A 27,398-nucleotide genomic window follows, 5' to 3' on the forward strand; every position below is an offset into this window, starting at 1 on the left:
ATGTACTACTTATACAAGGCAGGAGAGAATATCAGTGATGAGGTGAAACTACCCCCCACTGCTATCAATGGCTACACAGAAATTCTAACAAGTACTCTGTAGAGAGACAGCCACAACTTCAGTTGAGTTAATATTCGGTGAAAAACACAAATAAATTAAATACAGTACTATATGAAAAAGAGCAGATAAAAGTGTATTTAAATTCACTTATACATCCAGTTGATTTCAGGTAGATGTTAGCCGGCCAAAGCTCAAGGCCTGGGATCCTCTTCGTGAGGTACTTTTGTAGCCTTTCCAGCTGTTGCATGTGTCTAGTGAAGTACATGTCAAATGGGGCATTATACTCTATGATTGGCCTAATGAAGGAAGAGTAGAGAGAGATGATGACCTCTTTCTTCCTTGTGCAAAACCCTTGGTAATGAGATGTGCCACATAGAAGGACTTTCTGACCACAGTGACAATATGTTGGTCGAAGGAGAGGTTGCTGTCAACCTGTGTCCCCAGATCTCTTATAAAAGCCTTCAGTGTTCAGTGAGCTCCCATCGACGTGGTAATTAGTGGGAACTAAGCTTTTCCCAAAGGGGATGGTGATGAATATTTTGGCATTAAGCTTAAGGCCATGGTTTTGACACCAGTCATTGGTCTCATGTACTGGTAACATATCTAAGTACAATTGTAAATTATTTTTTATAAGATCTATTGCTGCTACTGCTATTGGAACTGTCTGGGTGTCCTTCCACATTGCCCTTGTTTCTGCCTGCAAATCCTGGTATTTTATGACTGTGTCTCTCTGTATGTAAGACCACTGTAGTCACTTGGTGTAGCAATTTCAATGATCAGTGCTACTTTTGTCTTCTTTTCATGGGCCACTGTATCTGGTTTTCTTGCATCTATTTTTTTGAATTGTTGGTAATGGGTGATCCCATGTGATATAAATTTCATAATTTTCTATAATGCACTGTGGCTCATGTTTCTAGTGTTTTTCAGCTACTTCAGTATAAAAATGTTTGCACAATCCCCAGTGCCACAGTCTTGCCACATTATTATGCCTTTTAGTATACAGTCTTTCTGCCATTAGTATATCACAACCAGCAATAAGATGTGCAACTGTTTCCATTTCTGTTTTACAAAACCTACATTCATCTGTTTCTCCCACATGTTCAATGGACTTTGTAAGCCAATGTGTACGTAGTCCACTAACCTGGGCCGCCAATATTCACCTTTCGACTTTTGGTTTAAATTCACCTCTACTTAACCATTCCTGCATTTGATCCTGATCAACATGAGGTTGTTCCAAGAGGTTTCTATACTTGCAACTACACTTATTCATTTTCCACATTTCTTGCCTTCTCATCTGATCCTTCACCTTGTATTCTTTCTTTTGTTTTCTGGCATATTCAGTTGCTGCCTGATTTTTATCTACATCTGGTTTGATTTCCATTCCTGCTTGATGCCAGTATGCTTCTGCTAGACTAAGCAGGGAAGTCATCTTAGACTTATTCCCCTCATGTTTTAAAACTTTCATTATGTTTGGGTCTTTTGAGGTCAGTAGACATGTATGCAGTCCTGTGATTGCAGATCTATACATGTAATCAATTTTGAGGAGGCCCGTACCGCCTTCAGAACAGGGAATACATAGTCTTGGTATGCACTGAATTTTATAAATCATTTGATGAGCATGAAGCATCCTTCTTGTTTTCCTGTCAAACCTATCCAGCACCTTTTTGGGGTGAGTCAATCACTCCAAAACTGCAAGTTAACAGGAAGAGCAACTTGGTTTATAGGTTGTTCCTAGAAGTCAACGCTGTTTTCAGTATTAAAGTCTTTTAAAATATTCCTAACTAAATTTTATTCACATTTGTTCATGTTTTACTGTTAATCCTTCATAATTTCCCAACCATTTATACACTCCCTATTGCTCAATTTCTTTTATATCACATTTCTGTCCCAAACTGATGTTTTCTTGGTGCTGCAGCTTTCCTGCTTTAAGGATTTCTTTTGTACATTTATCAAGAACAAATGACATTCTTATAGCACCTGAAAATGTTTTGACCACTTGCAGTTGTGCTTTCAGTTCCTCATCTGATGAACTATACAATTTTAAATCATCTACAAAGGGAAGATGAGACGTCTTTACATGTTGTTTTCTGGGAGCCATATTGTAGCCATGAGCTTATCCATTAAGTAGACAGCATAACAGGTTAAGACTAATAAGTGACCCATAAAAACTTGCCTAAAAAAGAAAAACAAAAGGACCTTGAGTGCTACATGTATATCTCCTATTGCCTTATATGTATTACATAGGAAAAAATATTTCTCTTAAAGTGTATACTATGTTTGGGCGTGCACACTAATCTCACTTGCCTCTCTCCAGTCTCCCCCTCCTTTAGATTCTACATTTCCCTGCTCAGCTACATTCCTCTCAGAACTTTTCTCTCCTCTACTGACCCCATCTAGCTCTACTATAATTTCTATACACTCTGTCATAACTAAGAGCACTACCCCCCCCCCCATATATTACCCCATTGCTGGTATTTTTTTTTTCTATTTAAAGATTAACTCAATCCCACTTATCTGCACTGCTGTCACTCTGTTAAAATTCACCTCAAAAGTTCTGGGCTTACTGATGGTCTTCTGTGAGATCTGCCGTGAGAGGCTCAGCCCTGCTCCATTTACCCTCACTATCCTCAGGCTCACTCTGTTCCCCTACCCTCCCCCATTCTCACCCACACCCACTGTCTTTACATTTTATACTTGGTTAACTCCTCCCCCATTAACTCCAACATATCACCTTCGCTTTCCACCTATCACTCACATTGATTCCTTTCTACTCTCCCCAGCATCCTTTCTCCATATACCATTCCTGCCTATCTTTCACTCCTTCCCTAGTCCACCTGAGCATTCCCTTTAACTACTATAACTACACACATTGCTTCACCAACTTATACTCTCCCCTACCTAATGCTAACATGCCACTACATTATTCTCCATTCACTCCATGTTCCACTTCTGATTACCTGTCTTCCTCTACATTCACTCCCTATAATATATTCCATACACAGAACTGTATCTTCTCCCTCTGCACTACCCCAATTACTCTCACTTTTTACTCAACCACAGCATTAATACAATTTCTGCTCTTACTTGTGTTGCTACTTACCCCACACCTCTACAATGCCGACAATTATGCTGTCAGCCACTACACTTCTGCTCTCTACCCTACTTCCTTCCACACTTCTTATACTAACACAGCTCAGTGTTCCAAACCCCATTTTCCTTTACACTAATTTCTCAAACACCTCTACTACCTATTCCACCCAACTACTACATAGACATATCCCATAGCCTGCATCAACTAAATCCCCTTCTCCAACACAAAGTGAAACCTAGCTCCTTAATATATACGAACCTGTTTAATTGACTATACTTCTCTGCTGCAAATCCTATAATAAGTCGTATCAAACCTACTTCTAACCAAAAGCTATCATGTCATACCTTCAAGCTTAACATCATATCTTTATGCAAAGACATACACCCCAATCCAGGACCCAGTACATTCAACCATCCTGCCACACCCATCAACAGAGATTCCCACAAGTCATTAAATGTAATAACCCTAAATCTCCAAAGCATATGTAATAAAATTTCAGACTTCCACGCATGGATCGCTCACCAACAACCGGACATTATTGCCACCACTGAGACCTGGCTAAAACCCCACATTAAGGAGACTGAATTTCTCCCCCCAGGTTTTAAATTATAAGACTAGACAGGACACATAAAAAAGGAGGCAGTGTCGCCCTTCTGTTTACTAACACCTACAGTTTAGTTCCTTATACTAACCTTATACCACTGTTCTCTAATGCAGAAATATTCATAACCTTCTTAAACATGAATAAGAGCAAATACTTTGCATCATATTCTCTACCCTTATTGGAAGATATACTTGCCTGGATTTCTTCCAGTATTAAAAATGAAACCATCATATTAGGCAACATAAATATTAACTGACTAGAGCTCATCTCCAAACACCCATCCTCAATTATTAGTCTTTTCAACTTCACCCAGCTCATTGAGTCCCCCACCAGACCTAACAAAAGCAATAATAGCAGATCCATTGTAGACTTTGGTCACTAACACCAACAAAATATCATCAGCAGGTGCACTCCCAAACACCCTCATCTATCATCTCCCAGCCTTGATAACCCGTGCTTCCCCCTCCAGTCAAAATCAACACCAGTAGAAACAAATAAGGAATTTGACCTCATTCAACCCTGAAACCTTCAACAATATTCTAAAAACAATATATTGGCATCCACTAACTGCCCCCCCCCCCCAGACAAAGCTGTTGATTACTTCAACATTACCTTTATGGATACACTAAATAGTCTCACATCTCTACTTGTACAGAGGATCAAGAATAATGTCCCTTGGCTATCCAAGCCAACTAGACTTCTCATGCATGCCAGAGACAAACTATGGAAGTTATTGCAATCACACAGAAACATCCCAGACCTATTAAAATTCAAGCAACTCTGCAACCTAGGTATACATGCTTGTCAACAAAGATAAAAAAGAACATTAGCTAAAACTGCAGTCTAACCACAAGCAGAAGCCAAAGAAATTCTGGAACTCCATTACTTCACTACTTAACCTAGGCAAAAGAAAATTCTGCCCTTACCCTGACAAATCTCCTGAGGAATTAGCCTCTCTTTTTAATTCTTTTTATCACCTCCATAGCCAATATCACCGCAAAATTCTCCCACTCAAATTAATCCACTAGATACACATCTCCATCTAAATCACTCACTTATTTTCCCTTTCCTACTCACACCCAACATGTGCAAAAGCCCAATACCAACTCAACTTCCACTTTACTCTAAAACCCATCTCATTCTCCACTATAAAAAGACTACTACCAAAGCTAAAAACATGCTCTAATGCCCCTGGTAACATACCGTCAGAATACCTAAAAATTGCTGCTGACAGTATCACTTATCCCATTAGCATACTGCTCAATAGCTCCATCCTTGAGTCCTACGTACCCAAAACCTGGTAAAAGGCTTTCATTCTTCCTCTCCATAAAGGGACTGACATCACTAATTTCCAGCCCATTGCAATTCCTTCTCCTGTCTCCAAAAAGTGTGTCAATATTCAGTTTCGTCACTATCTTCTTGGCAACAAAATACTTATAACCCTCACGACATGGCGTCAGACCTGGCCATGGTACCACAACTGCCTTTTTTCCTTCATGGATACAGTCAACAAAGCCTGTGGCACTGGAAAAATTGTCTCCACCCTCTTCCATGACCTATCAAAAGCTTTTGCCACTGTTTCTCACTCTTTACTTATCACCCAACTTTCTAAGATGTCTTTCTCTCCCCACACTAAACTGGTTCTCTAGTTACTTAACTGAAAGGCAACAGTCAGTCAGATGGCAAAACTCCATCCCTCCTTTTCTCAACACCACTACTGGAGTTCCCCAAGGCTCTATACTTGGATCATTCTTATTTAGCATATACATAAACAATTTCCACTCATCTCGGTCTCAAGGAGCTATTATTCAATATGCAGATGACTCTACTATTGTCTGCTCTGCCAACTCCGTCTCTGGCCTTCTGCAACTAACTCAAAAGGCCTTTTCCTCCACTGAATCCTGGATGCACAACAACCACCTAGCCCGTAACCTGAATAAAACCAAATCATGGTATGCACCCTCTAAGAAAACAACCACCTTAAATAAAACTAAGTTTTCCATCTTCTCTCATAGTAATACTATAATGTAAGTCGTTAACCACGCAAAGCTCCTTGGAGTCACTATTGATGAACACATGAAATTTGACCTACATATATAACTCAACATTTGCAAAATGCATCATAACCTTGGAATCCTCTATAGACATAATCACTTCCGAAGTCCATCCACAAAACTAACCCTAGCCACAACTTACCTATTAACCTCCCTCCTCTATGGTGCCCCCCTACTCACCAACATTCAGAGCTCTTCAAAATCCAGACTTGAGGCATGCTACAATAAAATTGCCAAATTCGCAACTAATTCTAAGTACTCCACCCATCACTGGGCTGCTCTTAAGTCACTGAAATGGCTAAAACTACCAAACTATCTCTCCTATTTGCAACTTGCCACAGCTCACAAAATGCTGTTTAAACCCTTAGAGTCTCCTGCTTTGAGTTTTGTATTTAGCTACTACCACCCAAATAGGCCCCTTAGTTCAGGGGATCAGAAGCTTTTGCAGGGTCACAAACCTAACCTCCCACCCAGCCAGCTTCTTTATTCCTGCTCAGTAGCCAAACACTGGAACACTTTGTCTATATCAATTAGAACAACCCAAAATCCTGTCTCTTTCAAAACTTCCCTTCACAATTACCTCTCCTCAAGCTGGAAGTGCACCTGCACCAAGCCTTCCTAAAATATGTGTACTATGCTGTTATCAACCTTACTTTATGTTGTGAGAAAATACTACTGTAGATTAAGGTTGTAGAGAAATTACACAATTGAAACCTTTACTTATACTGATCGATTGTTCAGATCATACTGCTCTACATTTCTCTTATGCGTTTTTCTCTGTATTTGTACATATTTTTCTTTAATTCACATTTTTGTAATTTAATTTGTTAAATTGATGTACTGTGGAGCCCCCCCCCCCCCCAAGGTCTCCACTGAAAATGGATTCTGTAAGGCCCAGTGGACTTTCCCGGTAAACAAAATGCAAATAAATAAAGAACTAGACAAAAGAGCAGCACTGTCAGAGAGGCATCCTGGAATATCCCCTTTGAATTTTTATTCCTAGAATAATTTATCCTTTATCATTGCTTAACTGCAAAGTGGTTTGCCACTGTTTTCTGTTTGCTGTAATGTAATCGACCAGTGTAGGGTGTATCTTATATATTTTTAAGCACTCTGTTATCCATGAATGTGAGATAGGGATACCATCAAATGCTTTTTTATTCCCTATTCTACTTTTTAGTGGTTAAAATTAAAAATGTTAACTTCTAAAACCAGTATGTGTAACCGATCCCCATGGCTTTGATGGCCTTCACCCTGATTTATGAAATTATGTTATCAGTATGTTCCTTATCACTCTGTCATATTTATAATCTTTGCCTGTATAACAAAACTATATGGCTTTTTTTGAAGCAAACCATAAATTAGCCCTTACGTAAAGTTCTCAAAATGTTATCATTTACTCACTTCAAACCTATCTCCATTCTCCTTACCCTAGCATAAATATTTGAAACAATAATCTATATTCAGCTATTGTCTTATTTATAGAAATATAGCTTGTTATTGAGACATCAACATGGCTTTTGGTCAGGAAGAATACAGTGTCTGAACTAGCCCTATTAAACAATGGTATTCTTCTAATATTGATAAAGGCAAGTTAGCTGTGTCTGTTTTAATTGACCTAAATAAAGTCTTTGGCATGGCTGACCACCATCTTTTACTAAATGCACTCAATGTATTTGGAATTAGTCAGAAAAATCTTGGCTTGTTTAATGAGTTCATTTTCAACAGAACATTCAGGGCAAAAATAGGAACAAGTCTGTCTCCCTCTGCCTCCTTGTTCAGTGGTGTGCTGCAAAGTTCCATACTTCCCCTTCTCCACTCCATCATGAAAAACAAATTGCCCCTTGACCTGCCAGAATTACCTCCTTGTAATGAGAATATGGTTATAAGTAGAGCCACCTCCTTGCCAATTATTATAAAGTTGGAACTGGAAAAATTTCTAGCTCTATTTCCCACTGACTTCAAAAAATAACCTATTGTTTTACTCAAAAAATATATACGTAATATTTGGGGTACTGCAAAAGCTCACATCAGTAGCCCAAAATTGTCAAATGTTCTATATGAACAACTAGAAACTACTAACCACTGCAGCTACCTAGAAACTACTAACCACTGCAGTTACCTAGATGTTTGGCTTGATCAACAGATAAACATTCAATAACAAAGGCAGCAAAGGAATTATTAACAAACTACTGTTGTGGTCCACTAAAATTTCATATGTTCTATCACCAGAAAGTAAAAACGTAACTGGCAAAGTCATTCTCTAAAGTAAGGTAGTATATGCCCTCTCACTTATTGCCTTTGTTTCTAACATACCAATGACTATAGGTTATCATACACTGCCCTGTGCTATGGGAATTGTTTCCCTCCTCTCTTTAAAGGAATTCAGTCATACGAAGAAATCAGATTAGAATAAAAAAAAATCTCTATTTTGAATCAACATTTAAAATGTGCATAGCTTTTTACCTCCAGTATCTGACTTTTGCACCATTAACGTGCAGCCTTACTTAACTAGCTTTCCCAAACATACTTAAATTGACGGTCTTCATCTTTCTACCTTATCCCTAGATAAAAGTAGAGGTAGAGGTAACATGGAAGAGAAGATGTAAAGGTAAAATGGGGTATATGCAAGTGACCCCTTAAGGACATCGGGTATTTCAGCTATATGCAGTTCTGAATGCGCACAACGTTTTTCCTTTTTAAGTCTGTTATGGACAAATTCAGGCCAATAAAGCCAAACCCAACTAGCTGTGGACATGCATGTTTCAGCCTTCTTATGGCCTCATCAGTACAGCATAAGTGTACTGTTTGGCTAACATTTGGAAACACAAGGTTGGGTTCATTTGCATATATCCCATGTTATCCCTAATGCAAGAGGTTTTAAGGAATCACACAGTGGAAAATCTAGCTTGGCTGGATTTTTATTTTAGTTTTTACTGATTGTTTTTTTTTACTGTGTGACCTTGTTTTTTTTTATTTTATTTTATTTCTTTATTTTTTTTTGCAGATACCCAAATGGTTATGGACATCAGCTGGGCATGACAACCCTGTGTTTCCAAATGTTAGCCAAACAGTCCACTTATGCTGTGCAAAGCCATAAGAAGACTGAAACTTGCATGTCCACAGCTAGTGGGGTTGGCCTTCTTGGCCTAAATGTCTCTATAACAGACTTAAAAATGAAAACAGTTGTGGGCATTCAGAACTGCCATATAGCTGAAACACCTGGAATCAGAAAGTGGAAAATGTAGTTTGGCTGGGTTTTTCTTTTAGTTTTTACAGAATGCTAACTGAAGGAAAATATGCTTTGTTGTTCTGCTTTTCATTCCAGTCTATTATTAAACTGAGAAGAATACACACAGTATGTGGCACTGTGTTTACAATGTGTATGGAAATGAAATGAGTCTTGAAACTAGTATTTGAACATATTAGAAGCTGACTTTTCCACTTGGCTATCAATTAAAATAATAATTCTCTGTCTTGTTGTATGTTGTTTTAACAGCAAATGGATTTACATATAGCTTGTTACAAAGACCAAAAAGTGCTGTCTCTCTATGTTCTGAAACTTATTGGAGCAACACTCAGCTAGAGGAACCAACTAGGCATACCTCTCTGGGTATTTCAACTGCTCGTGTACAGACTCGGGATCATCAGCAAAATGATGGTAAGATGAAACTAATTAATTAATTTAGATATAAATTGACTGTCAGGAACCGGCAACTGTGGCCCACTGCTGTTTCTTTCCTAGACAGAAGCAATTATATGTATTTACTGTATAACCTACCAAGATATAGTTGAACCTATTGATGCCAGATACAGACAGTAGAGCAGATGAGATTAAAACATTATTTCCTGCTTTGTGATTCCAGTTCATGGTAGGATTTAAAGTATTCTTGAAGCCATCATGAACTGGAACACATCTGTAGGGATATAAGGTCATCTACCACAATTTCCCTACAATTATTGTTAGCTTTTCCCTCTTAGGTAGTTACTACGTATGCAGTCCAGGAAACCTTTAATTCATTTAATCCTGAACAGCAGGAGGCTAAACTACATGCTTCCTGAAAACGTTTCTCTAAAATCGTCTACTGAAAACACACTTCATAGATTTATGACGTGATAAATGGTGTGATTTGCAAAAAAATGTAAACTATGATATATATTTGGTAAAAAAATGGGCTCTACACAGATGTTAGTATCAAAGGTCTGTCTGTAGATGGCTGATTTTATATTGCATATTTATGAAAGAAAAACTGTATTTTGGGTGTCAAAATATACTAGTGTTATGATTAAGAAAGAGCGTACATCTCTGAAAGTCTGCAAAATATATCCAGTATATCAGTCAATCAGGGGGTAACATACTGCTGTTTTGTGATAATGAGAACCTATGCAAATTACACAGGAAATAATTTCATAGTATTTCAAGACAATATTAATCTACTTAACCATTTGGTTTAGATGGCAAGTATCAATGGCAGCATTGTGTGCCTTAATATTTTGCATAAGATGGCATCATTTGTTCACCTGTAGGTCACACAGCTTTTATGAAATTAATGTAGTTATAAAAATATAGGTAATAGTCATAACTTTTTTACAAAAACATTTTTATTTCAGAATTTCCTCACACCATGTTTAATGTCAGTTTTGCTTGAATACAGCACCTCCAACATGAGAGTATTACACTGTGGTTTTGCATTATTAATTAAACATGGGATGTCCTATTTTTTCATAACATTTTGTAAACATTACTTAACTCCAGTTCCACACATCCCATGTTGACCATTTCTCTGTCATGCATAGCAAATAAGGTCAGCTTGTAAACGCCACCTTGCTGCCTTAGTTTTATGTGTATTCTTTCAGAAATTAGACTTTGAAAACAGTGATGAATGCACTTCTTACTGGAGTACAGGGAAGTCTCCTATAAAGATGAGTATACTCTTAACAGGATACCACCCAACACTACAACCTGCGAGACATGCACTTACATAGCCAAACTGGAAGCAAAGCTCTCTCCAGCCAAGATTGTGCTAGACAGTCAAGAGGAGAAGGTTAACACCTGCACTACACCTCAGGTAACACATAGCCCTTCAAAACCCACACCATCAACACCCACACATAACAACACTAAACCCACATATGCGGAGGCCCTTAAAATTAACCTGCCCAAACAACAAGGACCTCCGAAGCTGAAATGCAAATAAACACCAGTCACAACCAAAGTGACACATAGCTCACAACACCAGTGTGCCACCCAACAAAAGCTCCTAAGGCAAGACACTGTACCCGTCACTTTAGTCATAGGGGACTCTATAATCAGGCACACTGATGTTCCACTCACCAGGCTAAAGAAAGAGAAAATTACAGTCATCTGCCCGTCGGGTGCCAGGATCCGCCACATAACGCACGCACTCAAGTCATTCCACAACAAGTACAAATACAACTCTGTCATTGTCCATGTTGGAGTGAATGACTTGAGATGTACCTCCCTGGACTACATGAAAAGAGACATGGAAGAGCTCTCAGATCATCTGGCCCAGGCAGGTATGACCCTAGCCCTGGGTAGCATCCTGCCTTCGCCCAGAATGATACCACAGTATAAGGACAAAATGATTGACGTCAACAATTGGCTAAGCTTCTGGTGTCATTCAAAGGGGATCCAGTATCTGTCTGCCTGGGACAACATGATCGACAAACCACGATACTTTGCCAGAGATGGTCTGCACCTGTCACCCCTGGGATTCAGGTTACTGGCTAAAGCACCCCTATAGTGCCTTTTTTAGGCAAAGTTCAAAGGACAAAACCACCACCGTAACAGATACAAGCATGCAAAATCTTAAGGTAATGCTACTCAATGCTAGAAGTCTAAACCTCAAAATGCACTCTCTCGAGGCACTCCTAAAAATGGAGAACATCGATATCTGTGCAGTAACTGAGACCTGGTTCAAGGCTCCAGAGTGCACCTCTGCAATACCAGGCTACAACTCTTACCACACTTTTCTGCCACCAAACCAAGACAGAAACACTAAAGGTGGAGGAGTGTCCATATTCACCAAGGATATTCACATTTCCAGGCTAGTTGCCCAACACAATGCATCTGAAATTCTCCAGGTGCAACTAACACTAGTTAAGACTGGAATCCAAATTGTAGCTTGCTACAGATCCCCCCACCATGCCCCAAGATTCTCACTAAACCTTTCTAAACATTCTGGACAATATTAAGATACAACCAAACACCCTAATACTGGGTGATTTCAACTACCCTGCCATTACCTGGGAAAACTACTCGGGTACCAACACCTTTTCCCAACGGTTCTTGGAATTCATAAATTCCAACGCCCTGGATCAATTAATCCATTGTCCCACCAGGGGCTCCAATATCCTAGACCTGGTCATTACCAACATGGGAGATAGATGTTCCACACCACTGGTCACCCCCTCATTGGTCAGGTCTGACCATAAGCAAATCACCCTTGACATCCACATCCCACCCCCACCCCCCAGTAAGGAAACCTCCGTAAAAAACTTCTCCAAAACTAACTTCATGCTACTCAAGTCAGAAGTGACAAACTGCATGACACCCATGCAGATGGGAGCTGAAAGTTCGACTGCTGAATCCTACACTAAGGCACTGTACGAGCACATCCACTCGTGCATGAATCGTGCCATCCCAAATAGAACCAAGATGCTCTCCTCCAAAAAAAGGAAGCCAATCTGGTGGTCCCCTGCCATAAACAAACTATACAACAGAAGAAAGAAACTGTTGCAGAAAAGAGGAAAATCCCAGGATGCAAAAAACTCCCTTACCAGCCTCGGTCACAAGCTGAGATCCCTCATAACATCCTCCAAAGCTAGTTATGAAAATAAAATTGCCAAAAATTCCAAAGACAACCACAAGGCATTCTATAGTTATGTCAAGAATCTAAATGGCAATACTCAGATATGCTCTGAGCTACAACAGAATGGCATTAAATATACTGATCCCAAGGATATTGCCAATATCCTGGCAGATCGATTTAGTGCAAACATCACTCCTCTCTCACCCCCTAATGGGCCCATCTCAATACCAAAAGATTGCCAAATTCTGGTAATCATGGCCACACAGGTAGAAACCACACTCTCCAAAGCTAAGAATACAGCATCCATGGGACCAGATGACATGCCGGGCTGTGTACTACATGAACTACAGAATGAACTGGCACCTCAACTAAGTGTCATATTTAATCATAGCCTCACCTCAGGTATCATGCCCACTGAGTGGCACACAGCTACAGTTATCCCACTCCACAAGGGAGGATCCACCTTGGATCCCAGGAACTACCATCCCATCAGTCAGAAGAGCCTGATCTGCAAGGGCATGGAACGCATTATCATGGAACTTATAAACAAGGACACTGGCAAGCTTCAAACACTAGACCCCACCCAATTTGGGTTCGTGAAGGGCCAATCTTGTCTCCTGAACCTGATTGACTTCTTCGAATCAGTCTCCAGAGTTGTGAACTAGGGTAGGGCGGTCCACACAGCCTATCTGGACCTTGCCAAGGCCTTTGATACCATCCCCCACTCTGGAATCATAGATAAACTTAATAAGCTGGGCATAAATCCTTGTGTCACTCGATGGGTTGCCAACTGGCTTACTGACAGAACCCACACTGTAAAAGTAGCCGACTCCAATTCAATCTCCAGACAAATGACAAGTGAAGTACCTCAGGGTTCAGTCCTGGGACTGCTCTTGTTTGGCATCTACTTCTCAGAAGTACAGGCCAACACTAAGGGACTCTGGCTAACAAAGTTCACAGATGACTGCAAACTGGGAGCCATTTTTGAATCCCTGAATGATGTGGATATTCTACAAAAGGGCCTTATAGAAACAGATGCTTGGTGCCAGAGCCATGGGCTCAAGCTTAATACCAAGAAATGTATAGTTATCCCCTTTGGGAAAAAAACATGTACCCATGAATTACCACATAGGTGGCAGTACACTAAACTCTGAAAGTGTGATGAGAGATTTAGGCACTCAGGTGGACAGTGGTCTTACCTTCGATAACCACATCACCACAACAGACAGGAAATCCTTCTATGTGGCACATCTCATCACTATGGGCTTTTCATCAAGAAAAAAGGAGGTCATTGTCCCACTGTACTCATCCCTCATTAGACCCATTATAGAGTACTCCACATGGAAAACTAGAAGAATTCAACAAATTGCTCAGCTGTGAGAGTGATGTTACATACTGTTCCGTCTTGTACTAGAACACAGCAGGAATTCCAAAGAGCAAGTCCATCACTGCTCACTCCTAACATAAATCTTGTTAATGACCTCAGAAGGGGGGCATTTTTATGATGCTAAAACAGCCCCCAACAATACTGCTACTACTACAGTTTCTAAAACTGTAAAAACAGCAGGGTCCATACAAACACCAAGTATAGAGAAACTGAGAGCCTGCTCTCTTGCCCTTAAATGCCAAAGCCCCTACCTAAGACCATACCAACCTATCTCACTTTCTTTCATCCGTACTTCTTTCCTCTACTAACTAATAATCTGAACCCTGCCACACTGCATTACTTTTATCACTTACCAGGCAGAAGTTCATGAACAAAAATGTCTGCCTGCCAAGCATTCATTACATTAATTTACTGTGACTTTTTGAATAAATAATCTTCATTGGAATTTGTTTATGCCTTAAATGGTCTGTGAGTCCTACTCTGGTAATGAGGTAATAAAAGATAAACTACATAAATAAAATACATACATAAATATGGCAGAAAGCGTACCCTTAGAGACTATGGAAGAAACTATCCAGGTGGATGTATTGTGCATATTTCTGTTAATACAAAGTATAAGTGAAAGTGATTCCTCTCTGCATTTCTGTGCATGAACATGCCTTTTGCCAAACATTTACAAGCTGTGTATCATGCAGCTGATGAGCTGTGGCCCTCATAAATTTCTATCACGCCCTGAGTTTTCCCATAACTTCAGTAATATTTTAATATTTTATGGTACATTTGTTCATGAAGACAAAAGAAACAGTTGTTTATACAGATAATAGTTTTAAGTACTTTCATCTGGGATACTTACCAGTATTATCAGCATCACTTGTTGACATGAATCGTGATTAAGCTTGATTTTTTGTTGAAATATAGTGGGTTTTGTTAAGTATTTTTGCATGATTTATGCATGGGTACACTAAGCTTTTATATGGTAATGATAAGGCAGCCAAACAACTGACATTCTTGAAAATAAAAGAAAAGCCAGACTGTATTCATGTGAGTGCACGTGGGATGACAAAGAAGAAAACCAATTGCTGGAGATTTTTAATAATAACTCCACCATTCCAAATATCTACTTTGCCATTTACATGCAAACTGACATTAACTGGATGCAAAATTTTGATTTCAGTTGCCTTACCAATGAGCATGTTGCAACAACTATGCAAAAACCAATTACCCAAACCAGCCAAAGGTCATCCGGTATAACACAAAACTGATAAAAACAAACCAGGTAACCACCAAAACTGAAAGCATACAAATTGTTTATTTCACAGACAAGACTTGTCTGTGGAATAAACAATTTGTATGCTTTCAGCTGTGGTGGTTACCTGTTTTTTTTTTTTTTTTTATCATGTTGCAACAACCATTAACATATCCCTACCTCATAGTCTCATGTATGTCTTTAAACTGTATGACATAATATACCGTTGCTAAGGTCAGCCCTGGAGCTACAAAGCAAAAGGTCTGAAATAGTATATGCTGTCTTTATAAAAGCATCCAACCTTTTTTTCTTATATATTTATTTTTACTTTAATGCATGTGTTAGGACTGGAGAACACCACCTGGCACAGTGAGCTGTTTGGGCTATTCTGCAGTTCACAATGTGGATACATGAAGTAACTAACTATCCTGACATTCTAAGAATACTGGGGCATTAATTATATGACTAAGTTATAACAGGATCTTTTCTAATATGATAGTTGTCCACTTCTGCGGACTTAATGCACAACCTGAAGCACTGTGTTGGATATTATTTATTTATGTATGTACACCATAATTTTTCTCTCTTTATTTATTTTTGCGTTTTAAAGAAGGTTAAACTGAATAAACATATGCTTATCTACTGGCCCTGCTAGAGATGGTAACTTACGAAAAGTATACATGCAACTTTGTAATAATGTTGCTAGAACCAGTATTAATAAATGTGGTCTAACATACATACAGTGTCAGACTAGTGTCCAGACTGTGATTTGGGTGTCGTCTGTTTAATTTTCACCTGCTTTCTTGATAGACATTGCCGTCTTTACTACAGAGTGTAGGTAGAAATTATTATAAATTTGGAAGTGTGAAAGCTCTGTGACAATTACTTCAGCAAGTGCCATTTGTGAAAAATAAAATCACTGAAACAGTTTTAAGTGATAATGGACTTTGCACTTCTCCCCACTGAAGGCATGAGGGGTATTGCTCTCCCAAAAAGAGGGTACATTTATTTTTATACCAATAATCATAAAATCTCCAGTAGTTTTCCAGCACAATAAAGGCCACCTCTAATGTAATAAATGAACTATTTATTAATCCAATAGACAGCAAAAGCAAACGAAATAGCAAACGGACTAAGCACTTTCATTTCCTAGCACGGAAACATCATCAGAGTCCGCAACAAAATTTGCGCCATTAGTTTAAATAGACCCAACACATATATAAAATGTATTGTAAAAATATATATAAAAATATATATGTAAAAAATAGTCTCTGTTAATGTTATTTATGCATGTATACGTTTCCGTATATAAACATATGTTAAAACACATTTTATGTAAGACTTAAAAAAAGTAAAATTTTCTACATCAGTAGTTATTAAATAAATAAATATATGTCTCCTAAACTTTTATTAAACTTCAATACTTATTTGCTCTCATTTTTAGTGCTGGCATAATTGAAATATGATCATTGAGCCCTGGTGGGTTACATGCATCCAACTGCAATTGCCAAATAAGTTCCCTTAACTCTAATTGTACTTCCCAATCTCCACCCCTTTCATTTCTACCCACCTGCTCAATGACCCAAAATTTAAAATCTGCCTGTGAGATTGTGCCTAAAGGACTTCATATCTACAGATTTCCTAATAATGTAAATGTGGATACAGAATTTTTTAAAGAATTAACAAACGTTTTTAACGAATGTGGTTTAAATGTGTTAAAGCTTATTATTAAAAATAATGAAAAATGTTTGCAGGTGCTGGCTAATGAAATAAATATTTTAAGTGAAAAAATACAAAGAGATTTGCTTTTTGGGGTGGAGGAGATAAAAAGAAATATGCATACATATTTAAGGATGTGGAGACTTATGAAATAATTGGAAATGGAAGATTGTTAAGTTTGAATGGGATTTAACAGAATATAAGAAAGGAACAGCATACACCATTAAGGGGAAGGAACATAGGAGAAGTGAGAAAAGAGATATGGGGTATGCGTGGTATGAAGATGGGGGGACAGCGATGTGACGGACATATCTAATGGGGATGTCCCTTTAGGAGTGAATGTACCGAGGAGATCAGAGAGAATAAGGAATTTGGTAGTTCAACCCTCGTATGCACAGATGACATCAAGGGGTGTGGGGAGACAAGGGATGGATCAACAGGGTGTGTATTGGGACAATCAGAGGAACCCCTGTACAACCTATGTACTCACCCAGGCAGCAATGGGAGAGGAGATAAATAGTGGTGATGTAGAACCTGGGGGTATTGTAAAGAGAGGTTGTATATACGAGAAAGACCCCCTTAAAATGGATAACTATGCAGAAGTAGACATGGACGACAGATGTTTCCAGTTATTTAAAAAAGGTTTTAAATTTGTTCCAACAAGGAGAGGTAATTTGGCCAATACTTTATTGGAAACTAAAATGTTCATAAGGAATTTGAATTTAGTTACTATTTTTGAAGGGAAAGGAGCTGGGTGTGAAACACTTAAAAAGAAGAGTATTATGAACCCCCCTTTGGTACCGGACTTACTTAATTTTGAAACCACTGTGAGTGACGAAATAAAAAAGTATTACAGGAATAGAAAGAAATGGTATCCAAACAATATTAGTCCAGAAGAGAGGGATGTTTTGAAGGAGATTATCAACAATAATGAAATAAAAATCATGAAACCAGACAAAGGGGGATGGGGTGGTTATTATGCACACATGGGAGTATATTGGGAAGATGCTCAGTGTTTTAAGTGTGGAAGGAAGATACAGTTTGGTGTCCCGAAATGAAATGAATATAGCCTATCGTAAGATTGATATGATTTTGGAGGACAATCTGTTGCAAGGGGCTATTGATAAAACACTGTATGATTTTTTAAGAGTGCCCAAACCATTTATTTCCAGCATATTTGGGATCCCTAAGACGCGCAAGAATCCCTTGGACCCACCTATGAGACCTATTGTCTCATCAGGTGGGTCCAAGATAGAGCCTTTGGCTATATATGTTGACAAAAAGTTAAAACCATATCAAAAACTATATCCACACATTCTAGTGGATTCTTGGGACTTCCTTACAAAAATGGGGAAATTAACGTATGACATGGAATATAATTTTATAACAGTGGATGTTAATTATTTGCTTTTGGTTATTCCGCACAAGTTGGGATTAAGATGGTTGGAAGACATGATGTTGGAATTTGGTTTTTTGGAAGGTGGTGATTTTAATTTAGTACTTGAGAGTGTGAAATTAGTTATGAAAAACTATTTTATATACTTCCAAGGAGAGATATATCACCAGATTGATGGTATACCTATGGGTGCAGCTTGTGCCCCTATAGTGGCAAATATAATCCTTTTGTACTGGGAGAAACATTATGTGTTCGATTCCAGATATAAACCATATATAGAAGCTTATTTTAGATTCCTGGATGACATATGCCTGGTTTGGAAGGGACCAAGGCATGAAATTGATAGTTTTATAGAGTATCTTGGTCAAACTACGAAAGTTTTAAATTTTAAACATGAAATATGGGAGGAGTATGTGAATTTTTTAGACGTTACTATAATGAAAGACGTTGAGAACAAAAAATTGAAGTCTAAACTATATAGAAAGGAGTGTTTTTCAAATTCTTATCTCCACTATAGTAGTAGCCATCCTATTACTCAGAAGTGGAATATTATTAAAGGTCAGATGATTAGGGCGATAACAATGGCATCTGAAGAGGAGGATATGAAGATAGAGCTTGAATATATACAGAGTTTGTTTGTTGAGAGGGACTATCCTGTAGAGATTATAGTTAAAATTAAGCAGGAAGTGTTGGGAGGGGGTGGAATAAGAAATATGTACCATTACTAAAATGTGGGCAAGTGGATGGTATTGAAGTGTTAGAAAATGAGTTAGAGAAGGAGAAAAGTGATGTATATATGGTATTGACATTTAATGAGGACACTAAGGGTATTAAGAGTATTATACATAGAAATTGGACTTTATTTTCATCTATGCCCAATAGTATCAAGATATTTTCTAATAAATTAAAATTTGGATATAAGAAAAATAATTGTTTGAAAGAATTATTTGAGAGGGAGCAGACGATGGGAAGTAACAAGAAGAAGGTGGGCACGTATAAATGTGGTAGATGCCCACAATGCCCATTTGTGTACAATCAGGAGGTTTTGGATATAGAATATTTGACATTTTACCCTAGAGGTTACTACAATTGTCAGACCATGGGTATAGTATATTTGTCTAAATGCACATGTGGTGCATACTATGTGGTAAGACGGAGCGGAGTTTGAAGCAAAGAACATACAAGCACATATACGACGTTAATAGGAAAAGGGAAACTAACGCACTTTTTAGACATACACTAGTGTGCCCGCAGGCAGATTTTAAATTTTGGGTCATTGAGCAGGTGGGTAGAAATGAAAGGGGTGGAGATTGGGAAGTACAATTAGAGTTAAGGGAACTTATTTGGCAATTGCAGTTGGATGCATGTAACCCATCAGGCCTCAAAGATCATATTTCAATTATGCCTGCACTAAAAATGAGAGCAAATAAGTATCAAAGTTTAATAAAAGTTTAAGAGACATATATTTATTTATTTATTTATTTAATAACTACTGCTGTAGAAAATTCAATTTTTTTAAGTCTTACATAAAATGTGTTTTAACATATGTTTATATACGGAAACGTATACATGCATAAATAACATTAACAGAGACATTTTTTATATATATATTTTTATATATATTTTTACAATACATTTTATATATGTTTTTAACACATATATATGTTTTAGGTATGACATTTATGAATTTAGGTGTATAAAATGTATTGGTGGATTATTTGATTGTTTAATTGATTGAAGGTGTTGGGTTTATTTAAATTAATGGCACAAATTTTGTTGCTGACTCTGATGATGTTTCCATGCTAGGAAATGAAAGCGCTTAGTCCATTTGCTGTTTTGTTTAGTTTTGCTGTCTATTGGATTAATAAATAGTTCATTTATTACATTAGAGGTGGCCTTTATTGTGCTGGAAAACTACTGGAGATTTTATGATTATTGGTGTTTATATACTTCAGTCGTTCCACTTGGATTACTAGTAATATTTATTTTTATATTCACTGAAAGAGATTTTCAATGGTTTTATTTCAAATTGCACTCGCCAAAATTCCCTTCGGTGAGTCAACATGATTCCATAAATATTTAGAGATAAAGGTTGCTGGTTAGCAGATGAAGACTTGCAAAACCATATCATATTACCATGGGTATCGCAGAATTATCATTGCTGTTTTGTATATAGCGCTTTTTAGATAAAGAAAAACAGATTCTTGTGGATACATGCAAACTTATAAGATTATATAAGCAAAGATGATGTGTGAAGACAATACTTATTCACAACCTAAGGGACAGATATTTATTTTAGAGTCCAAAGCTAGGCATTTGTATACACACTTTTACTTAGAAATCAGTAAGCTTTGGCTTTCTAGAAATTAGACACAATTATAGCTTTTAAAACTACATCTACCAAGTATATATCTAGCTTGAATGGAATGGGGTGATGAAAAAATTTGCCTAATTTAGTCTTTCTCTCTTTTCCTGATCGCATATTTACAACCATAAACAGAAGTCATACTTCTCAACCATTTTTTCACCAAAATGTGTAAAGTAATGTATGGCAAGTGGGCAAAATGTATGAATTATAGCTTTATAAGTTCCATTGTCAAGCTTTACACCTTTTGGCCATCGAGAAGCTTCACTATGGTAACCCCATGTTGACATTTTCCACTCCTCAAATATATTTCAAGATCATTTTTGAAGGCAGTTGACTCATTGTAGGGGAAATCTTAGGCCAAGTCTTGAAAGACAGAACATAATGTATCTTGCAACCTATTTTTGATATTTAGTTTTAGGTCGGTTGGGTGCTGGGCTGGCAACTCGACACCGTAAAACTCCGCTGCCAATTGTTCTGCAGACCGTTGTTCTACTGTGGAGATCCCTAACCGTGAAAAAGCCAAAAGAAGAAGAAGTTTTAGTTTTACATTCCTTGATTTTCTTTTAGCTCCTTTATAGTGCATGCCAGCAACAGGTTTTGAAACAGTTCAAAATTAGACTTGGTTTATACAGCAGGCAGAGGCCATGCCACCTCAAGGTGACCTATAGGAAAATAATATAATGGCAGTTTCTGAAGTGTTAAAACTTTAAAAAAAAGCTACAAAACTGCTCCAATAAGAAGCAGTCAGTCCGCTGTTAAACATAAATGTTTTTGTTCTTTTAATGTAAGCAGCACAACATCAGAACATTTACAAATAAATTAAATGATATGTACTACCAGTCACATGACTTATCAGCTGACACATCTGCTAATTTAATACATATTTAAAAAAATATTAACATAAATATTTACAATAATAAAAAATAAAACAGTTAAAAAATTAATTATTTTATTTGGTTTTATATTCTCTGTGCTTTAAAAATACATTTAGTTTTAATTACACCATTTTAACTTGGCACTTTATCAGCTGCCAAGGCTATCTGCCACCTATCTTTTTTGCATTCTAACATGTTATTAGAATCCCCAATAAATAAACATCCTTCAACTTGATAAATTACAAAAAATGAAAACCTTTTAAAATTTGAACAACTAATTGTATATTTAGCTAATGCATTTTTTACAATTCTTATTTTTGATGGCCTACACACTTACAAATTTTTGTGAGAGCATTCCATTGTCTTTACTCACATAGAAACCCTCTCAGGATCAACAGGTTGCCAAATAAACAACTTCTTCAGATTTGCAAACTTTTTTTTAAATCTTTACCACTATACTTCAAAAGTATCACTGTATACACTATTAATATCCATAATTTTTTTCTCAATGAGTATTTTTTATGTTATATAATCTTTTATAAGTAAAACTAGGTGTTGGACCAATAATATTAACCAAATCTCTGTTACTGGTCACTATGTTTCAGCTGTCTACCACTATATATTTGATGATATACAGATCAGTACATATAGGGACTGAAAAAACTCTTTTATCTCATTCAACCCTATGAATATATTCATTAATTAAAACTGTGTGAAACTTAACCCACCTATCACCTTTTACTTCTTTAATAATGCTGTCCAATTTATTAGCAAAATAAACCCTAAAAAATTATTTCTTAAGAAAAATTGCTTTGGTAAAAAAAAAAAAATCTTATTACTAACGAGCCTAGTTAATCTGATGAATTGCCCTCTAATAACATTCCACTTCATATAATAGGGGTGCTGGCTAATATAAGGTAAATAATTATTGACAAAAGTATCTTTCCTATAAATGATAAATTCACCTCATCAGCATCTCCTGATATAAATGCTGAAAAAATTAGTACTGTCTTTCAGATCACTCAGTAAAAAACAAAAAAAATGTTCATGTGTAGCATTTCATAAAAATAAGAGATCTATATACCATTTATAAAAGGTGGCATATCTATAAAGGTGATGCTTAATCAAAAATTGTTGTTCCAAACAACTCATAATGAGATTGGTGAAAGATGGCACCATCCTACCCCTATCAATTGCTGGTAAATTATCCTGGAAAATAAAAACATTATTACTAAGTTATAGTTCCAAGAAAAAGACAAATGGTATTGATTTTCACAATATCAATGCCAATAAACTTACTTAAGTCATTCCTGAAAAAATCAGTACCGAAATCTTGTATTATCAAAGTATATATATACTGATACTACTGCGGTGGTGGTGCTGTGGTAGCATTGTCGCATCACAGTTAAGACGTTGTCCTGTTCGATTCTCAGCTAGAGCGTCTTCTGTGTGGAGACATGCGTGAATGGGCGTACCTTCATTGAAGGTTGTGCATCAGGGCTGGCAACTCGGCACGTAAAAGTCTACTGCCAATCATTAGCGGACCGGAGTTCCGCTGTGGCGACCCCTAACCGGGAAAAGCCGAAAGACACAACATATATACTGATATTACATAAACTATTACTAACAAACTGTCCGTACCAAGAAAGTTCCTGAAGTGTTTTTGAATAGTTCGAATGTTCTATCCCTGTGATATTTCTGTTAAGGAATTTTGTTTTTTGATGCTAGCCCTATATTTATTGACATAAAAATTGAGATTGCTACTACTATACCAGGTATGTATTTTTTGTAGACAATACAAAGCAAATTCAGTATCTATATTACCCCAGTTTATGGTTATTCATTGTCATAACTGGTTATCCAAAGCCCTTTACTAGTTATATATTTGAGACAAACCATCTGAAAAGGTGTGCCCCCCCCCCCAGTACTGACCCCTGAATAACACCACTGCTAACCTCTACTAGGCCCTGACCTGTTGCATCATGTAACTTAGGGTTTATGTTAAATGAACGAATTATCAAAATGTCGAGTACAGCATACTCGACAACGTTTGATCGCTCGTTCATTTAATTGGACAGTCCAAATGCCGAAATGTGGAGTTCCGAAATGTTTTGGTCGGCCATCCCAGTCAGTGCAGCATGTGACGTAGGCACGCTACACTGTTCAGAATGGCTACGTCATGGGCTGCTTAGTTTAATATACCAACTCCGAGATCGCTGTACATTGGGGAAAGGGCAATTTCCTGGTAATTGCTTGTTGCGATTACCAGGAAATTGCCCTTTCCCCAGTGTACAGTGATCTCGGAGTTAGTATATTTGGTTAGGGAAGGTGTGGGGGGCCCAGCCCCCCATATCAGGGGGGCAAAGCCCCCCACTTTATTTTAAAAGTAGGTGTGTTTGTGTAGGTGTGTTAGTGTTTGAATGATGTGAGTGTGTAGGGGTTTGTATGCTTTGGTTGTACGTGTGTGTTTTGTATGTTAGTGTAGGGGAAGTGTGGGACAAACAAAATCTTTCGATTTTGTTTGTTTTGGGCTTTTCAGGGTTCGAGGTTTTGAACTTACGATCATAATGTTTCCAGTATGTTGTACTCGACATTATGATCGTTCATTCGTTTAACATAAGCCCATAACTTAAATAACAATGTGTTGTTGACCTATCTTGCCTTCATTCTTACCATGATGAGTTTGGACGGATCCTCAAATCCATCTTGGCCTTTATGCACAAGCTCCAGGACTTCCACTAGCTTGTGGCTAAACCCTGTCCCAGCATGCACTAGGAAAGCTCTCCAGATCTTGTTTGCCACTAAACAAGATTGGGTGTTCGTTCTACTGGCTCTGGCTAAGTATATTCTTTCTTGTATTACTATTGTGAGAAATTGCCTTTTCTTGCTATATTATTGATCTTGACAGCTAGTTTTTTGTGCTAGTTAATTGTTTCCTCTTTGTTCTGCTGTTTTTTTTCTGCTGTTGGCCATCGTCTTACGCTTAGGCCTTATTGTCCCTATCCCAGCCTCTTTCTTAGGATGCCCTATAGTTCTTTTTAGTTAGAGGGCTATTCATTCTCTTGTTTCCTCCTTTTAGAAATTGTTAAGGTCAGTTCATTTAAATTAGAGAAATGCCTTACCCTTAGCCTGTTTAACTTAGAGAGCTACCTCTTTTCCTTTCACTTTCCCAGGCATAGCCCATTTAAGTTAGAGGGCTGTGCCCTCCCTTTCATCTTCTATATCTCCTTTTTATAGTTAACGTCTACTGTTAGCTTGTTGTTGATATAATTTTTTTTTCTCTAGCTTCCCTTGTTACTACTCTTTTTCAGTATGTCTTCTAAAGATTTGAAACCCTCTGGTTTCAAAAAAATGTGAGAAATGTGGACAGCAAATGTCCCCAACTGACAGACACACAATTTGTATCTGTTGCTTAGGAGCTATCCATCTCCAGGAGTCTTGTTCCATTTGTCATTCCTTTAATCACAGGGCTTTCCTGGAGAGGAATAACAAATTCATATTGAGAGGTCTCTTAAAAACCCCCTTCTCAGAAGTAATACAAGAAGGCCCAGGTTTATCAAAATATGACCAATCTTCATCTTCAAAATCTGTCAAGTCTGGGAAGAGATCTTCCTCTTCTAGTGGCTCTGTTGGAGCCGTCAAAGAAAATGCCAAAGTTTCAACACCAGATCCTAAGTCTGTCGGATCCAAAAAATCCACAGCTCCAGCACCATCAGTCTCAGTGCCAGTAGAGTTTGACTTGAGGAGCCGGTCCCCTCTCTTGGAGCCATTCTCCCCTACTCTCAGATGTCCTGTACTTCAACCTTCCAAGTCTCCAGTCCACTCAGCCTTCCAGGAGCCTATCTGACAATGACATGGATCGAGTGGTAAAGAGGCTATTAAGGACACTGGCACTGGCCAAACTGTTATCGGATCCAGTCCCAAGGGCCTCAGATCTGACCACATCCTCCCCTTCTGATCTGATTCCTCCTCTGATCTGACCTTGGACTTCGGAGTCGAAATGTCCTGAGCTGTTACTAGTGGAACCATTGGACCCGAGACCTGTTACGGGATCTTCAGATGCGACCATTGCTCCAATGTCCTCTGCTTCATCGGAGCCCGAGGAGTCTAGGAGCTGATGCTCTCCAGTCGGGTCCGGGGAGGTGAGTCAGATCAGACAGTTGTCGGATCCACCCTTGCCTCTTGGGGCATCGGCTCATACCTCAGCCTCAGGGCCATCGTCCTTGATTTTGGGGGTTCCCTCAACTTCTTTGGATGCAGGGATTTCCTCAGATCAGGGGTGGGGGGCTTTTGAGGCAATGAGAGTATTGTCTCCACAGGCAGTTCTGCTGTCATCTCCAGACATTCTTCTCCCAAAAGCACTGGTGTCTGCCTCTATACCCTTGCGCCCACAAGGACGCAGAGATCCTAAGCCTCAGGATGCCCCACAGGGTACCCCCCCACTCTTCTGAAACCTCTCCAGAGTACCCCTCTGAAGAGGTTATGTAACAGGAAGCATTTAGATTCCCCAGAGGAGTTCATCACTTCTGATATGGACCTCGATGAAGCTGAGGGGTCCCCACAGTCACCTCCTGATGGTGTCTCCTTTGGAGACATCATAGAAATACTTAAGCAGAGAGGCAGCTGGAAGTCCACCAACCTTTCAGCTGAGGAGTGTATTACCTGAAGGCCTTTGGATCTCACCCTTCCTCCACTTTGGTGTCTCCACCTTTCGATGAACTTCTGGATCTTGTTTCTCGGAAGGTGTGGGAGCCTCCAGATTCAGTGGAACCTGTTCCTCGGAGGCCAAATAAGTTCATCACATCCCCTTCAGACAAAACCTGTTTAACTAAGGGAATTCCAGCAGATGCTATGGTGGTGGCAGCAGTCACCAAGAAGGAATTCTCAGAGACATTTTCTGTTCATCCACTGAACATGGAGTCTCGTATGATGGACAGATATGGAAACAGCATTTTATTTTCAGCGACTTTTTCTCTCAGATCGCTGAATTACCTGACCCATTTTACTAGATTGCAGAGAGATCTCTTGAAGGAGTTAGGAGATACTCTCCAAGGTTTAGCAGCTGAAGGGGTTTCGGAGAAAGTTTCCTCTCAGCTCTCTACCTTAAATTCAGTTGTCAACTCCTTCATGAGACTGATTTCTTATGCAGTGGATGGAGCGAGTAGAGCAGCGGGTTCAGGAATTTCCCTAAGGAGACATTCTTGCATGCGCTTGTGTGACTTTGTGGAGCCCTTTAAATCTTCTTTTGTGAATCCCCCATTTGATGGCTCGTCTCTGTTTCGGCCCAAAGTCAAAGACACACTAACCAGGTGTGAGCAAGAAGAAAAGACTCTCTGTCATAAGAGTCCGTTTTTCCATGCCTGCCAGACCTTATCCCAAAGGTCAGAAAAGAAGTGTCGAAATGTGGTTCCAAAAATCCCAGAGAGCTTTCCAGGACACATGTGGTGAATCTTCCCTCGGGGCAGAGGGGGAAGTTGTAATGGAAGATGCCGACCACATGGCAGAGGGAATCTGCAGAATTAGGATGACAGAGAATTTTTCTTTGGTAAGTTCTTTCAGTTCTCCTGAAGGGAGGCCCATCTGTCCATCTCTGGAGGCAGTTGGGAGGCCACTTATCCTTGTACCCACAAGCCTGGCTACAAATAAAAGACAAGTGGGTCCAAAGCATTATATACAGAGGTTACTCCTTACCCTTTTCCTTCCTCATCCCAAACATAACATTCCACCCAGTCAAAGGGAACAGGCAACGTTAAAAATTCAGAAGT

General features: G+C 38.5%; 1 protein-coding gene across 1 annotated transcript in view; it reads left to right on the top strand.

The window, feature by feature from the left end:
- The window catches only part of LOC122790418, a 353,039-nt gene that overhangs the window by 208,909 nt on the left and 116,732 nt on the right, over window positions 1–27,398 (top strand). The window contains exon 4 of the mRNA XM_044057941.1: window positions 9,309–9,470. Within this exon, the coding sequence (XP_043913876.1) occupies window positions 9,309–9,470 (162 nt within the window). The remainder of the gene's footprint in view (window positions 1–9,308; window positions 9,471–27,398) is intronic.

Source organism: Protopterus annectens, chromosome 16.part0 (assembly GCF_019279795.1).
Source record: "Protopterus annectens isolate FY-2018-M chromosome 16.part0, PAN1.0, whole genome shotgun sequence".
Classification (NCBI taxonomy): Eukaryota; Metazoa; Chordata; order Ceratodontiformes; family Protopteridae; genus Protopterus; species Protopterus annectens.